This window comes from Myotis brandtii, unplaced genomic scaffold (genome assembly GCF_000412655.1).
Source record: "Myotis brandtii unplaced genomic scaffold, ASM41265v1 scaffold395, whole genome shotgun sequence".
Taxonomy (NCBI): Eukaryota; Metazoa; Chordata; class Mammalia; order Chiroptera; family Vespertilionidae; genus Myotis; species Myotis brandtii.
Window position 1 is genome coordinate 3,689,659 of NW_005365155.1, and position 14,580 is coordinate 3,704,238.

General features: G+C 49.0%; 1 protein-coding gene across 1 annotated transcript; it reads right to left on the bottom strand.

Moving 5' to 3' along the window:
* Window positions 1-4,950: 4,950 nt before the first annotated feature.
* Window positions 4,951-14,374, bottom strand: TAGAP (T-cell activation RhoGTPase activating protein). The gene is made up of 10 exons (XM_005872893.2): window positions 14,156-14,374; window positions 13,509-13,589; window positions 13,369-13,422; window positions 12,998-13,064; window positions 11,341-11,507; window positions 10,504-10,665; window positions 9,943-10,052; window positions 8,122-8,317; window positions 7,453-7,567; window positions 4,951-6,872 (listed from the first exon to the last, which is right to left on the bottom strand). The coding sequence occupies exons 2-10, from the start codon at window positions 13,533-13,535 to the stop codon at window positions 5,674-5,676; spliced, it is 2,097 nt and encodes a 698-aa protein (XP_005872955.1). The 5' UTR covers window positions 13,536-13,589; window positions 14,156-14,374; the 3' UTR covers window positions 4,951-5,673.
* Window positions 14,375-14,580: the final 206 nt, after the last annotated feature.

Genomic DNA, 14,580 nt, shown 5'->3' on the forward strand with positions numbered 1-14,580 from the left:
GGGTCGCGACCCCTTTGGCGGTCACGACCCTTTCACAGGGGTCGCCTAAGACCATCCTGCGTATCAGATATTTACATGACGATTCATAACAGTAGCAACATTACAGTGATGAAGTAGCAACGAAAATAATTTTATGGTTGGGTCACAACATGAGGAACTGTATTTAAAGGGCCAGAAGGTTGAGAACCACTGCTATAGGAGATCGGGCTTGAAGGAGCAGAGCCCAGACCGACCCCGTTCTCCGGGGAGCTGTTGCTTGGCTCTGAGGCTCACATTCAGGGTCGGAGCTGCTCTGTGTTTCCGTTCCTCCGGGAGCTCAGAATGAGGTGTTTCCGATCATTTCCTTCTGATGGAAGAGCCTCCGCGGCTCCCAGGTCGGGTGAGAGGATGCTGCCCACCCCACAGGGCGAAACCGTGACTCAGAGCGTGAGAAAAGGGCGCTCAGGTCCTGGGACGTTTCCAACTCAAAACCACGCTGGGCTTTTGAATAAAAAGTAAAATTCGAAGCCAGCGGATGGAAACTTCTTGTAAGGAGATATAAAAAACCCCGACCTCTTCCTCTTCTGAAAAATGAGAGTTGTTTTTGTGAAAGGCTCTGAGCCTCGAGTAGATTTCTTTGAGATGAACCTGGCAGAAGCGATCCAATCGGGGAGTCAGGGACGTCATTCTCGGGGCAGCCCCTCGGCTCCCCCTCTGCACGCGCTGTGCCCCGGGGTCTCAGTTTCACCGGAAAAGCGGACGCAGGCCCTCAGATCGTGCTAGAATCCACGTGGTTTTAGTTGAAAGCCAGGAGTTCCTTGGCCTTTATCTCTGATCAAAGGTAAACTTCACCCATTTTGATGGAACTTCTCTGTGGATTTAAAAGTATCTCAGGTCTGTGGAATAGAACAGATTTTATTACAGAAAAAAACCTACAACCAGCCTCGCATATGTGCCCCTCATCTCGCAGGCTGGGACGGAGGAAAAGAGCCGCCGTCAGCATGTGGCCGATCAAATGCCCACTTCCTCTCGAATTAGCGTGTGATCAGGGGCAAGTTACATCCTCTTCTCACATATAAAAACATGGATAGCCCTAACTGGTTTGGCTCAGTGGATAGAGCGTCGGCCTGCGGACTCAAGGGTCCCAGGTTCGATTCCGGTCAAGGGCATGTACCTTGGTTGCGGGCACATCCCCAGTAGGGGGTGTGCAGGAGGCAGCTGATCAATGTTTCTTTCTCATCGATGTTTCTAACTCTCTATCCCTCTCCCTTCCCCTCTGTAAAAATCAATAAAATATATTTAAAAAAAATAAAAACATGGATATGAACATTCACCTCATGACGTCATGACAATTAAATGAAATGGCAGAGAATTTAAAACAGAACAAAACAAAGACCTCCCTATCTAGTTACGGCCCCTGGCACCCACACGGAGCTCAGAAAATGCTTAAAGTAAGAAAGGAAAGAAAGGATAGCGCCCCAAATCTTCTCCCGTGGAGTCTGAATCCAGACCAGACAGAAGAGAGGACCTGGGGAAGGGGGAGAGGAGGGGCCTTCGGCGGTGGGCGCTGAAAGAAAGGCAGTCAGTGGCAGCAGCCTTGAGAAATCCCAACTCAGAGAGTTTTCTGCGAGGCCGAGGTAGAAGCAGAGGAATGGCATAGGGGGGACCCTGTCGTATTTTTGGGGTTGAGTTCTTTAATTCCACAGCTGCTGTGGTGCTAGGATTTCCCCTATTTCATGGGTGAAGAAAACGGGGCTCAGACTGTGGGCGCCCGGCCCCTGGTGGCACATGTGGGGTGTGGACTCAGGGGCTGTGAATTCGGGTCTCATCTCCTCCAGAGATGCTGTGGCTCCCGGGCCCCTCTCTGCCGCCTGTAATAGGAGGGGGGCCGCCCCCCCCCCGGGTCTTTCCTCCCTGACATGGAATTTGTACCCGGGAGTGGACGCCACGCAGGGTCTGAGTCTACAGTTAAAATAGTGCCAGAAAGTGATTTGTTTCCACCTCTAGCAAAATGTTTGTACTCTGATTCCTCAGTAATGTGCCCTCTGCAGATGGAGAGTTAAGATCTTACATAATTCAATTAAAAATCTCCAAGTATGTGAGATCCAGCTGATGTGGGTTTCTGTCTCCTTGACCTTCAGGAGGAGGGCGGTCCTGGCGCTGCCTCCAGGGAGATTACAATCAGGAAAATTCAGCAGAATTTATGTTTCTAACGGTGCGTTAGGACGACAGCGCTGGCCGTGCGTTGGCCACTCTCGCCTATGGCCATGGGAAGCACGCGACCCTCACTGTGGTTTGCTTTATTAGCACGATGAGCCGTGGCTGCCACGCCCACTGCCCAGGGACCCCGTGTCACCTCTGTGCTGTTTGCTGAGCAGTTTTGCTCAGCTCTGATGCGAACAGCCCTCCTTGGTTCCATCTGCAAGTCAACGTTTCTGGACCACGTCGTGGGTGGTGCTGGGGTGGGCTCCGTGTGTCATTGCAGGCGGTCACAGTGCATCACCCTCCCCTCTGTGTGGGAGGAGAGAAAATTCCCTGCCTTCCCCCAGGGGAAGAAATTCTAGTCTGTTCTGTCAGATTCCAGGACACTGAGTGCTGAAGTTTTCCCGTCTCTCGCTTGGTAAGAGGGCCGGGGTCCTCCTGAGCCAGGCAGGCCCAGCAGGCGAGGCAGGGGCGCTCGGAGGCCCAGACGCCGGACACTGGCGATCAGGCGTGGCTTTAGGTTGAAGCCCCTACGGGGAGTCAGGTCCCTCGGTGATGGTCCTATTTGGGACTGTGGGGCCCGAGGAGGTCCGTGGAGGACAGAAGGCTGGTTTCCTGGGTCCTTGCCTGATGTACCTGCTCGTATCACCCCCATCTCACTGTAAGCGTGCGCCCTCTGTGTATGTATTAAAGACTGTCGATGTCATTGAGGTATTGGTAAGTATTATCTGTGAAACTTGGTGTAGTGGGTTGAATGGTGTTGCGCCCCCGCCCCCCCCCGCCACCCCACAAATTTATTTGTTAAAGTCCTAACTCCTAGTATCTCAGAATGTGACTTTAAAGAGGAAAATGACGTCATTCGAGTGGGCCCCAACCCAATATGACTGGCGCCCTCACAAGGAAGGGAAGTTTGGGGACAGATACACACAGAGGGAAGGCAGTGTGGGGGACAGAGAGACAACCATCTATGGCCAGGGAGAGAGGCCTGGACAGCTCTTTCCCTCACGGTCCTTCAGGCACCAGCCCTGCCCACACCTCCATCTCCCTCCCAGCCCCTAACACGGGAGACAACATATTTCTGTTGTCTGAGCCACCGTCCTGTTGTAAATGAGAAGTGCGCACCGCACCCTGCAGTGTTGGGACCGCCCGCCTGTCTCCACCGCTCGGAGACTGTCCGGAGACTGTCACTGCGATGACATGTGCTTCACTGCAAGACACTCCTAATGTCTGTCAGCAAACTGTGCTACCGGCCACAGGCAGAGCTTCCAGTGACTCCTGCCTTTTCACAGTAGGAAATTGGGGTAGGGTTTTCGTGGTCTGAGCTGGGTCACGGGGAGGTCCGGTGAGTGGTAGAGTGGAGTAGGTTGGAGGCTGCCTACCTTACAGTCTTACCCATCGATTGATGAGGATTCTCTGATTCTCAATAAGAAGTTGCTAAAAACATGATGGGAAAAATGTTTTCAGTCTGAGATACTTAGCACAGCCCTGGCCACGTGGTAGAAGCTAAAAATTGTAACTATTTCTAGTAGTGTCCAATTCTGGAAAAGGATTGCTTAAGTTAGCTGTTGGGGAGGGGGGGGGTGTCTGTCCTTGAAATCTATACATTATCGGTGGTGCTTAATAAAGTATTTTTAATGATATTGTTGGGCCTCAATGTGCTGCCTTCAGCAATCCGAGTTATAGCAGTTTTAACTTTGTGTTACATGATTAATAAACCACCTCTGAAAAAATAGGTCTTCACCATCTGGTAGCTAGTCTATACAGAAATATTTCTTTAACAAATATAACTTTCAGTATTTTATGAAAGAAGGTGATAAAATAAGGAAAATTTCCAAGTATCTCTAACAAACTAATTATCATTATGTTTGCTAATAAAACAATAAAAATAAGGTTTAATTCACTAAAAAGACAATAAATATGGTATTTGCTATTGTCCTCTGTTTTGCATACTAAATTTTCTGGCCTGTGAGTGACCATCTGCTGAAAAAATGGCTCAAAGTGGGTACATTTTTATGGTTTTGCAAACCTCAGAAGAACAGGGATTCTCTTTTCCCAAACATAAGACTCCCAGCTTTGCTATTAGTCTAGACCAGTGGTTCTCAACCTTCCTAATGCCGCGACCCTTTAATACAGGTCCTCATGCTGTGGTGACCCCCAACCATAAAATTATTTTCGTTGCTACTTCATAACTGTAATTTTGCTACTGTTATGAATCGTCATGTAAATATCTGATATGCAGGATGTATTTTCATTGTTACAAATTGAACATAATTAAAGCATAGTGATTAATCACAAAACAATATGTAATTATATATGTGTTTTCCGATGATCTTAGGCGACCCCTGTGAAAGGGTCGTTCGACCCCCAAAGGGGTCACGACCCACAGGTTGAGAACCGCTGGTCCAGAGTAACAAATGCATATATTCAGCAAGTGCTTGTTGAGTGAATCAATGTGTGAATGATTTTCTTGGTGGGGTTCTGTGAACAGAGGGAAAGGAAGTAACATGTCAGTGAAGAATGAACATTTTTAGCCCTAGCCGGTTTGGTTCAGCGGATGGAGTGTTGGCCCTCAGACTGAAGAGTCCAGGGTTCGATTCCAGTCAAGGGCATATTCTCCGGCTTTGGTTGGAGTACGTGCAGGAGGCAACCAATTGATGTGTTTCTCTCACATGGATGTTTCTGTCTTTCCCTCTCCTTTCCACTCTCCCTAAAAATCAATGGGAAAATATCCTCAGCTGAGGATGAACAAAAACAAAAAAAGAATGAACATTTTTACTTTGAAAAAGGCAGGCAATTTATTGTAGTGAGATTATACTGAAGTTTATATACGACCATGATGCATATAAAGTACCATCCTCCACACGCCTGGGAAGACATCCCTGAACCACAAGGTGACTCAAAGTGCTATCGATGTGATGCGTTTTCACTAATCGATCCCATTAGAAATAACATGATTAGAAGGACACATGGAAGTATTTCCGTACATTTTCATGACGGCTTTTTCCTTCCCAGCGTTCGTGGGGCCCTGACAACCCCACAGGCGCCCCTGCGGGTGAGTCTGCTGCTCCCCTTCCTGCGGCGACGAGCCGCCCCCCTGCTGCTTAGGGCGCTGCTGACGGAGTTAGACCTTCCCCTGAAACGGAGCTCGTGGAAACTATGAAAACGGGCATGACATTTGAAGCAACGTAAGAACAAGAAAACATTAATTTTAAACACCAGCTGGTAGAAAGTGCCCCAAGTTCACAAACAGATACAGACACGTGTTTACGTGGACATCTTTGCACCCGACCCCTTGTCTGGAACACACTTTATACGTGTGCTATGTGTGCACGGATCGGTGCACGCAGCCGGCACCGAGGGCCGTGCAGCTGTCCTTGCCGAGGGCTACACGATGCCTCGAAGGAGCTTATTCTGGACTTTTAGAAAACAGTCTGGAAGCAGTTCATGCGGCCACTGCATCTGCCATGGGCGTGCCACATGCCTGGCCGCCTCCTAGATGTAGGACTCCTTGGCGTAGAGGAGCTGGTCAGCCTCGAAGGCCGGCTGGCTGCAGCGCCCCGCCAGGCAGTCCCACGGGCTCCGCTGCGTAGACTCGGACACGGTTCTGAGCCGGTGCAGCTCGGGCCGCCCAGTGACGGCCACTTGTCCGACCGTCTCCACGGAAGCACAGCTGGTCCTGCTCTGGCTCCAACTCGCAGTCCTGGGCGAGAGTCTGTGCCCGTCGAGTGGCTCCTGGCCGCACGCATCCCCTGAGTCCCCTCTGTGGTGCACGGGTAGGCGAGGCAGCAGCCCCGAGTCCAGGCTGAGCATCCTGGCCCGCAGGCTGCCAACCGTCTGGCTCCCAAGGGCAGTGAACGCTGGGGCCTGGCCCCGCACGGCCTCCTGGTAGGAGGGTGGGCTGCCGGGCCTCGTCCTGTCCACCAGCCGGAACACGTCCTCCCCCGACAGGGCACAGGATCTTGGGCTAAAGTCCAGAGCTGCTTGGCCGTGGGTTTCAGACAAGTTTTCCCGGACGATTCGCCCGGCGAGCTGGCTCTCCCTTCTGAAGTCTTTCCTGCCGGGCTCTCTGGCTCTCACAGACAGGCTGGGGGGCTTGGAGAGTGCCCTTTTGTGTGAGGCGAAGGAGAAGGACATGGAGTGTTTTTTTATTTCTCTGCTGGGCTTACTTTTATCTGTCTTCGTAAAAGACTGATGTCTGCTGAAGAAGCTTCTCCTGGGGCTGGAGGGGGAAGCCGGGGGCGAGCTGTCAGAGGAGGCGTCTGGGGAGCCGCTGGAGCAGGCCATGGGCGCCCATCCCTGCGGGGAGCTCTGCACCCGCAGGTCCTGCGGCCTCTGGCTCCCGCTGTCCACCGTGGGAAACACCTCCTCTGGGAAGGGGTCCTCGGCCTCCTCACTTCCTGACCGGGAGGCCGGCCGGGCCCCGGGGGAGTCCTCGCTGCGTGTCAGTTTCGGGTTAGCTCGCCAGCTCCCGAGGCGCTCTGGTGAGGGCGACACGCTGGGCTCTGAGTGCCTCCTGTCCGGGTCACCGAGGGAGCTTTTCAGCCTGGCCACAGTGCTGGCCACGGGCTCCACGCGGGCAGCTGTGTCCCAGGGCCCCGGGGGCAGCCTGGCCGGGGAGCCGAGGGTGCTGCCGCAGTCCCCGTCAGGGTCGTTGCTGTCATAGGCCGAGTCATTCTGCAGGGTCGACGCGTCTGCAGACATGAAAGGGAGGTTGAGCTTTTGCTCAGGTTCTTTCAGAAATGAGCTTCGTACAGCTCCCTCGCCCTATCGGGGGTGGCAGTGGGTAATTTGGTGAAGCTACTTTGGGGTTTGAAAGATATTTGCCACATTAAATATGTGTTTCTTTAAAAATCAACTCTGTCAATGGGGACAGGGAGGGAGGTGGGGAGGGAGAAAACAGCATTTCACTGAAAATGGATTGATCTTCACTTTAAAAACGACCCTTCAGATGGCCTTCTTGGGTTCATTTCCATTTTAACGGACCGTATTCCAATCGTGGAAACAGAAGGGTATGACCTGCCCTCTGGCTCATGTTCATCAGCAAGACTAGCGGTTTCTGATGTGGAACAAGCAGGGGCCCAGGCGCAGCCCAGTGAGTGCCTGCAGCCCGAGGAGATGCTGCAGGGAGAGCCAGGAGCTCAGTTAACCTCTTCCCCCCGCCCCGTGAGTCCACACTCAGCCCGTGCCCTGTCACAGCAGCTCCTGCCTCATAACCAGGGACACTGGACACTGGACACGCGATGCACCGCGAGGCCGACAGCGCGCCCATACCTGAGCCGTCCGTGTGCTCCAGGGAGTCATCGGAGATGGAACTGGAATGTGCCGGAATGTTCTCCCCAAAGATTTCCAAGCAGTTGTCGATGAGAAATTCCACCAAAGTCTTCACCTGGGAGGACACATGAGCAGATGGTCAGCTTAAAGGCATCTTCATTTTCTTAAACGGAGGGGGACAGGGCAGGGTCAGCTGTCAGGGCGGTGCCACAAGGAGCCTAGAGGTTGTGTCTGGGAAGAGCAGACAGAAAATGTGGCAGCCATCTCTATATTAAAGTTATTTTCGAGACATGCACTTTTTATTTGGGAATTTGAGAAACTTTTATAGTAACTGAATTTTTCCTTTAAGTGAGGAGTGTCTCCAACCCACAGTTGGACGGAGTGTGATGCACAGAGGAGAGAAGTGAAGGCGTTCTGCCTGGGAGATGGATGTGAACATGGGAAGCACTAAACTCCGTCTCTCGGAGGTCGAAGGCCGCGGCCTGGGCTTAGTCAGGTTCATTAACTGCAGGTCTGACAGTGGAACTGTGACCAGGACACCCTGCGTTTCCCATCTTCACTGTGAGGGCGGACCAGTCAGAGACGCAGAGGCACTGCATCACCTCGATGTGCAGACGGACGGGCGGGGGGATCAGAAACTGAGTTTCCCAGAAACAGGCTGGAACAAACCTGATTGTTCAAGTCTTTCTGGGCTTCCAACGAGAGGTTCTGGTCATTCTCCCGGGTCAGCATGTTGGGCCCCACGCAGATGGCGAGGTTGCTGGCGTCCATCTTGCTGATCTCAGCGTTCTTGCTGACCAGGTAGAGCACGGAGAGCAGGTGCTTGAGCAGCAGCAGGTTGGGCCGCGGCAGCTTCTCTGCGACCCTGCAATGAGGTTCAGGGGGCGGCTCAGAGGCGCCAGTGGCTTTGCTGGCTGCAGTGTAGCAGCCGAAACTCCCTCACCCAGACTTCCTTTAAAATGAGGAAGGTGCTGCTTTCACAAGTAACATTAAGAAATGCTCATTCAGACTCTTCCAAGGGCAGCTGACATGGGATGAAACTGGCTAACCAGACATCGTGACAACCTAAGACACCGACACCAATGACTCATCCTGTTATTTACACAGATCCCAGGTGTGGGAGCATTCACTCCTGCAACAAATACCAGAGCTTAATATTTTGAAAACCATTTTTGTAGAAGAATCATTTAGCCAAGAAAAATGCCTTTTTGTTCCTAACACTGAAAGACGGTGTGTTTTGTGTGTGTTTTTAACACAATCATTTGCCTTTTTCTGACCTGTGACCATGGAACAAAGATGAGACATTTTTGCACCATTCTGAGAAATCTTTACGGAGAAGAAATCAGTGTATAAGGCATGTTCATAACTATGGTCAAGGCAGCATTTCAACGGCAACATTATTACTAACAAATAATAAATTAGGATTTTAAAGCCTCTCTTTAAAAAAAATGAAATGGTAACTCTAATATATGGATCATTTTTATTTTTCATAAGATGTTATTGTTCTGAAAGAGCTTTATGTCTTTAAGTAGAAAGTAATTTTCATTTTGGGACAAACACTCTAATGTCTTCAATTGTATAAATATTTCATTGAAAATATTTAGCCATGTGGGCAATCATAGTATATAGGCACACACTCATAGGATTTGGCAAAAGTGCTGATATTTTATTTTTTTTAAAAAAAATATATTTTATTGATTTTTTTACAGAGAGGAAGGGAGAAGGAGAGTGATAGAGACTTAGAAACATTGATGAGAGAGAAACATCAATTCAGCTGCTTCCTGCACACTCCCTACTGAGGATGTGCCCGCAACCAAGGTACATGCCCTTCACCGGAATCGAACCTCGGACCCTTCAGTCCGCAGGCTGATGCTCTATCCATGAGCCAAACCAGTCAGGGCAAAAGTGCTGATATTTTAAAGTTAGGCATTTAAGATTCTCTAGTCACCAAGAGGTCACACTTTCATTCACATATGTAATTATTTTCGCTGTCACTGGAGTTTGTTTTTATATAGTTTTCATTCTGGTTAATTAGAAGAATATGAAGTATATTATGGAATTTAATGAACAAAACAATCCCTTCTAGATTGTTCTCTGTGCTGTCAGGGATGCTTTCTGGGAGAATGGTTGTCTTGCAGGACACCAGTGGGTATAGGTTAAGGAAAACCCCAAATTCCTACACCTGGCTGGCTAGCCCATTTTGAAGCTTTCATCTATGATTCTGCCTCATACCTTCTCAAACGACTTATCTTTTTAGACTCCCCCACCTCTTGTGATTTGTACTGAAGCTCATGTTCTACTTTTTAAAAAAGCATCTACTCTCCTTTGGCCGAAACAGTGTTTGTAAATGTCCAGGGTAACTCCTGATTTTCATTCTGGGCAGATGAGCAGTTCCACGCGGATCCCCTCATCATTACCACGTGCAGGAAGCACCCTGCCACGCGATGAACGGAGAGATGGAGTCCGGGTGGGAGGACCCTGACGACTTACTGTTTCAGGGCCTCGATCCTGTCCTCCTCAGTCGGTCTCTCCAGGGCACCCATCCAGTCCTCAAACAGGTCACAGGAGAGCAGCTTCCGGGGGATACTTCGGAGGAAGTCCTGGAGGAGGAAGAAACGGTACCGTTTGGCCTGTCTGTGCTGGGTAACGTGCTGGTGTCTTTATCTCCACTTGGTTTGTTCCATCTCAGGGAACCTATGCTCATCTTGCCACAGGCTGTGCCCCTTCCTTCCTGCATTTGGTTAGTGTGAAGGAGCTCTCTCTCTTGTGTTGTCTCTCAGCAACTTCCTACAACAGGCACAGTAAGGGCACCATCCAAGGGACCACAAGATTCAGGGGTATGGACTTGGCCATAGGACAACCCAAGTCCCTTTCTCCTCAAAATGCTGGGGAACTTTAAAGCCTTATATAATAAATAAAAGGCTTAACTTAGGCAAACTGCAAGATCAGTGTACTTTGATTTGTAGAGAGGAGAACCCATTTCTTGTATCCTGAGCATTAACCTATCAGAACCCATTGGCAGGTTCTTTGGCGCCAATGCTGTGAACTCACCTTAAAGACCACCGCCAGGAGGTGCACGGGGAGACTTTTCAGATCCACCATGACTCCCGAGTTGAGCTCCTCCTTGAGCTCTTTGCGGGCTTTCTCGTTGGCTGCTTTCCTAAATATCCCTTCAGTGGAAGGGCCTTTCAGGCACAGGATTGTGAGAATATCCTAGAGGAGAGAGGCATAGGAATAGGAAATGGTTACCCTTGGTTTGAAGACATACTTTGCTACTAACACACTCGAAAGCTATATTTAGGTAGGAGAAAGAGGATTAAAGGAGTGCATATGCACAGTAGCTAACTTTATCTGTCATAAAACATCCTCTCCATTAAAGTTAGTTCCCCGTGATACTGAGTTAGTCTTAACAAGTGACCACTGATGCCAGCTGTTCCCTTCAGTCCAGTTGCTGTCAACTCTTCCTCCACCCTCCATTTTTCTGAGAGGAGGTGCATTGTGGAAGCTCTCATTTGCACATTCTAAAACTGCTCCAGCCTCCTTCCTGGGACCCATTCCACATACACATTGGATTTCGGATCAGATATGCTACACCACATCTCTGTCTGTTGATTTTTCAGAAGCCACACATTTTCAGCATTCTTAACTCTATGAAGTCAAGGACAGAGCGACCATCAACCTGAGCTCATTGGCAAATACAAGCAATTTCTAGAATGTAAGCAGCCGGGGACTGTCCCGACTGTACTCCCGGCAGAAACCATTTCTAAGAGGGAAAACATGAAAGATCGGCCTCAACAAGCTTCGCATGAGGATGACATTCAGGCTGTCCACAGCCTTTTCACATCTGGCAGAAAGCTGAAGTAGGGTGACAAGTCAACACGCGCCTACCTGGATGGGTCTGGGGAGGGTGTCATCGTCACCACAGATAATTGACAAGGGCTGATCAAACAATGACGCTTTCAATTCTGGCTCTGAAGCCCCAGAAAAATCTGATGGAGGAGAAAGCCTTCTCATGAGAAAGGGCCAGGACAGCACCTTCTTTCTCTTCTTAATTTCTACAGCCAAGAAAACAAGGCAAGGTGAAAATTTAGATTAAAATATTAACAAACAGAGATCCATGTCAGACAGTGGGTATCATCAGTCACATAATGTCACCCCTGGTATGCCATATGGGAGAAATACTTTTGCAAAAACTGAGAAAGCAAAGGGCATAAATCTTAATCTCGAAACATCAACCCAGAAAACCACCACGTTACCAGGGTGACCAGCCCCTACACATCAACACCAGGGTTCTTCAGTCTCCACCTTTCCTGTTTTTACCCGTCACTAGCTGTTGGCTGCAAAAACTGGCAAAACCTAACTGTATGGGTCATAAACCACCATCTTAACCTATTGACCTTAACAGCTGGGTGGACATCTTTCATGTGAAATACACTAGTTTAATCTGCTCCTTTGAAGAAAATGAAACTTATAAAGAGAGGAACTGACTTGCTCAACAAGATTATTTTGAAGATACTTAGCGGGGCGGGCTGCAGCCACGCTCGCACCACCGGCCACTAGAGGGAGCTACGTCACTCAGCTTGTCTGTAGTTCCCTTCCCCTCCAGGGTTGCAGGGGCGACTGCCTTAGGACGGGGAGAGCACAAACTGCTGCAGAAAGGTCCAAGCCCAGACGTGGCAATTGGGAATTATTAGTGAACACCACCAAGAGCTCTTTGCGGGCTTGTGTATGCAATGGATACTGCCTTTCACAAGTTTCCTTCTTTTTCTTTTTTCTTCCTTCTCCTTTTTTTTCCTAATTAGAAAAGCTGTATTTTCTAAATGCACCGGCATATGTTCCTATACAATTTATACTGGCAAGTGGGAGAGGCTGGGTGGAGAAGTGGCTTTTTCCCATGGTTCAGGAGAATTGGGTCAAGGTTATGTTACCGTAATGCACTATGAAAAGAGTGAAAAGTGGACCGTGGGCCTTGGCCGGTTGGGCTCAGTGGACAGAGGGCCGGCTGCAGACTGAAGGGTCCCGGGTTCAATTCTGGTCAAGGGCACATGACTAGGTTGTGGGCTTGATCCCCAGTGGGGGCATGCAGGAGGCAGCCATTCAATGATGTTTCTATCTCTCTTTCCCTTCCTTTCTGAAATCAATAAAAATATATTTAAAAAAAGAGTAAACCATGGGTTCTTTGGAATTCAGTGTCAGCAAAGATTGCTACATAGGTTCTTAGATTCACTTTCCATTAGAAAAGTAAGAAAAGGAAAAAGGCATTGAGTGTTTTTCTTATGTCCATATGCCTTAATTGTCAAAACAGAATGGCCAGGACATCTGTCGCCCACTAGGAGCCCCTTGGAGAGTGGGGTGGCCCCGAGGGGTCTTTTCGGATGCTCTGATGCTCGGGGGGCTGGGCCTCCACTTGAGAGTGGATGGTCTGCGGTCTTTAAGAGCACATCATACAAATAATTCCTAGTAGAGAAACATCCTGTGGTTTTGCAAACCAAGAACATTTGCTGTTAGCACTTACATAAAAGACCAGTATGTTTTCAAAACTCACCAATTAGCTGGCAAATGCTATCTTCACTCTCACATGATGCCAACAGAGGATGTTGCTTGATATCACCCTAAAAGCAGGTTTACTTTAGTTACAAATAATGACTGAAGAAACCTACCCAGGCTTCCCCCACAAAATGCTCATATAACATTTTATTCATATTAAAAATTAGCCAAAGAGTCCACTGATTTCTTTCTAGCTTTTAGAATCAATAGTAAAGCACTGATTGTTTCATATCAGAGTTTAACACACTGCACTTAGGATACTAATTTTCTACTTTAATAATTAAATAAGCCAAACAATATTCAGTTAAAGCAGAAAGTTTTTCCTCTTCTCACAGTGCAGATAAAAACTTTAAGAAACTGCTTTCTTACCTCTGATTGACATTCAATTAATGTCTCCATATTATTGGTATTTAGTATTTTCGACTAAAAGAGAAAAAAAGTAGGTTAGGTAAACATTTGGCTCAAGCCTTTGGAAAATATGAACGCGTGAAGATGAGAGGGGCACATACGGCATTGCAGCTGCTTGTCAGCTTCATCAGAAGTTTGGCCGACTGTCCTGATGAAGTCCCCTCCCTGCGGCCTCGCTCTGCCTACGGAGAAATCACACGGGAGAGAGTCAGGAGGGACACACAGGGTCAGCTGGCCAATTTCAGTGCCACTTCGCCAGAACACGAAGTCTGAAACTATTGGGTAGGAAAGCTGTCATTTACAGTACAGTGTGTGACCAGATGTCTTATGCTATTCGGAACAGCGTCTGATCACACATTTCTAACTCAGTTAAGTCTGATCTCACCACCAGGCCAAATTGTTCTGCATTTATTCCATCCCCATCAGAGAGAATCTGGGTGACAAGTCCAGTAACAACTTTTTTGGGGGGAGAGCTCACTATGCGTCAGGTATCATATTAAGAGCTTTGCATGAATTTGCTCATCCGACCCGAAAAGAGAAAAGCTCAGACGTAAAACAAAGGGAACATTTACAGAATTCCTATGCCCCAAAGAACAGGCTTCTCCCGAAGCAGAGCTCCCCGTGCTCAGAATCTTTATAGCACTGTTGCACCCTCCACCGCGCAGCTGTTTTCTTTCGGATCAGATCTGAAAGCCCAGCGACCCGCTAGCAGCCTGCCGTCGGGTGCCTGTGAACTGATGGCACTTACCCGGGGGGTGGAGAGGAACCCCAGCCAGAGCTCCTCTACCTCCGGGAGCTGTGGGGATCGTGGAGCACGACACCCGTTAATCCGCTGGCAGAGAGGAGACAGACTGTGTTGCCTTCACGTGTTCTGCATTATAAGCGAGGGGCGGGCAGGTGGAAATTCACCATCTGCTGGGACCGGAAAGAACATCATGGGCCGTCACCCTGCAGAGCCAGACGCCGGAGAGCACCGCTTCCTCATTCCTTTTAGGGCAGCTCTGGGTCTTTTTATTTTTTATTCCTTCCACTGGAGAATAAAAGAAAATCTGTAAACTGCTGGGGGTGGAAAAGATGACACACGGCCCTAGGTGAAGGCTCTGATTAATGTCACAGGTGGGATGTGTGAGAGAGAATGGGTTATTCTGGACGTAAACATCATTTTATTTTCTA

Excerpts from the sequence above, each read along its gene's own strand:
- TAGAP (XM_005872893.2), bottom strand. The coding sequence starts at position 13,535 with ATGAAGCTGACAAGCAGCTGCAATGCC. Across the intron at positions 10,666-11,340 it reads CCCTCCCCAGACCCATCCAG|GATATTCTCACAATCCTGTG; the intron begins GTAGGCGCGTGT and ends TCTCTCCTCTAG. Across the intron at positions 6,873-7,452 it reads GGAGCACACGGACGGCTCAG|ACGCGTCGACCCTGCAGAAT; the intron begins GTATGGGCGCGC and ends TCATGTCTGCAG.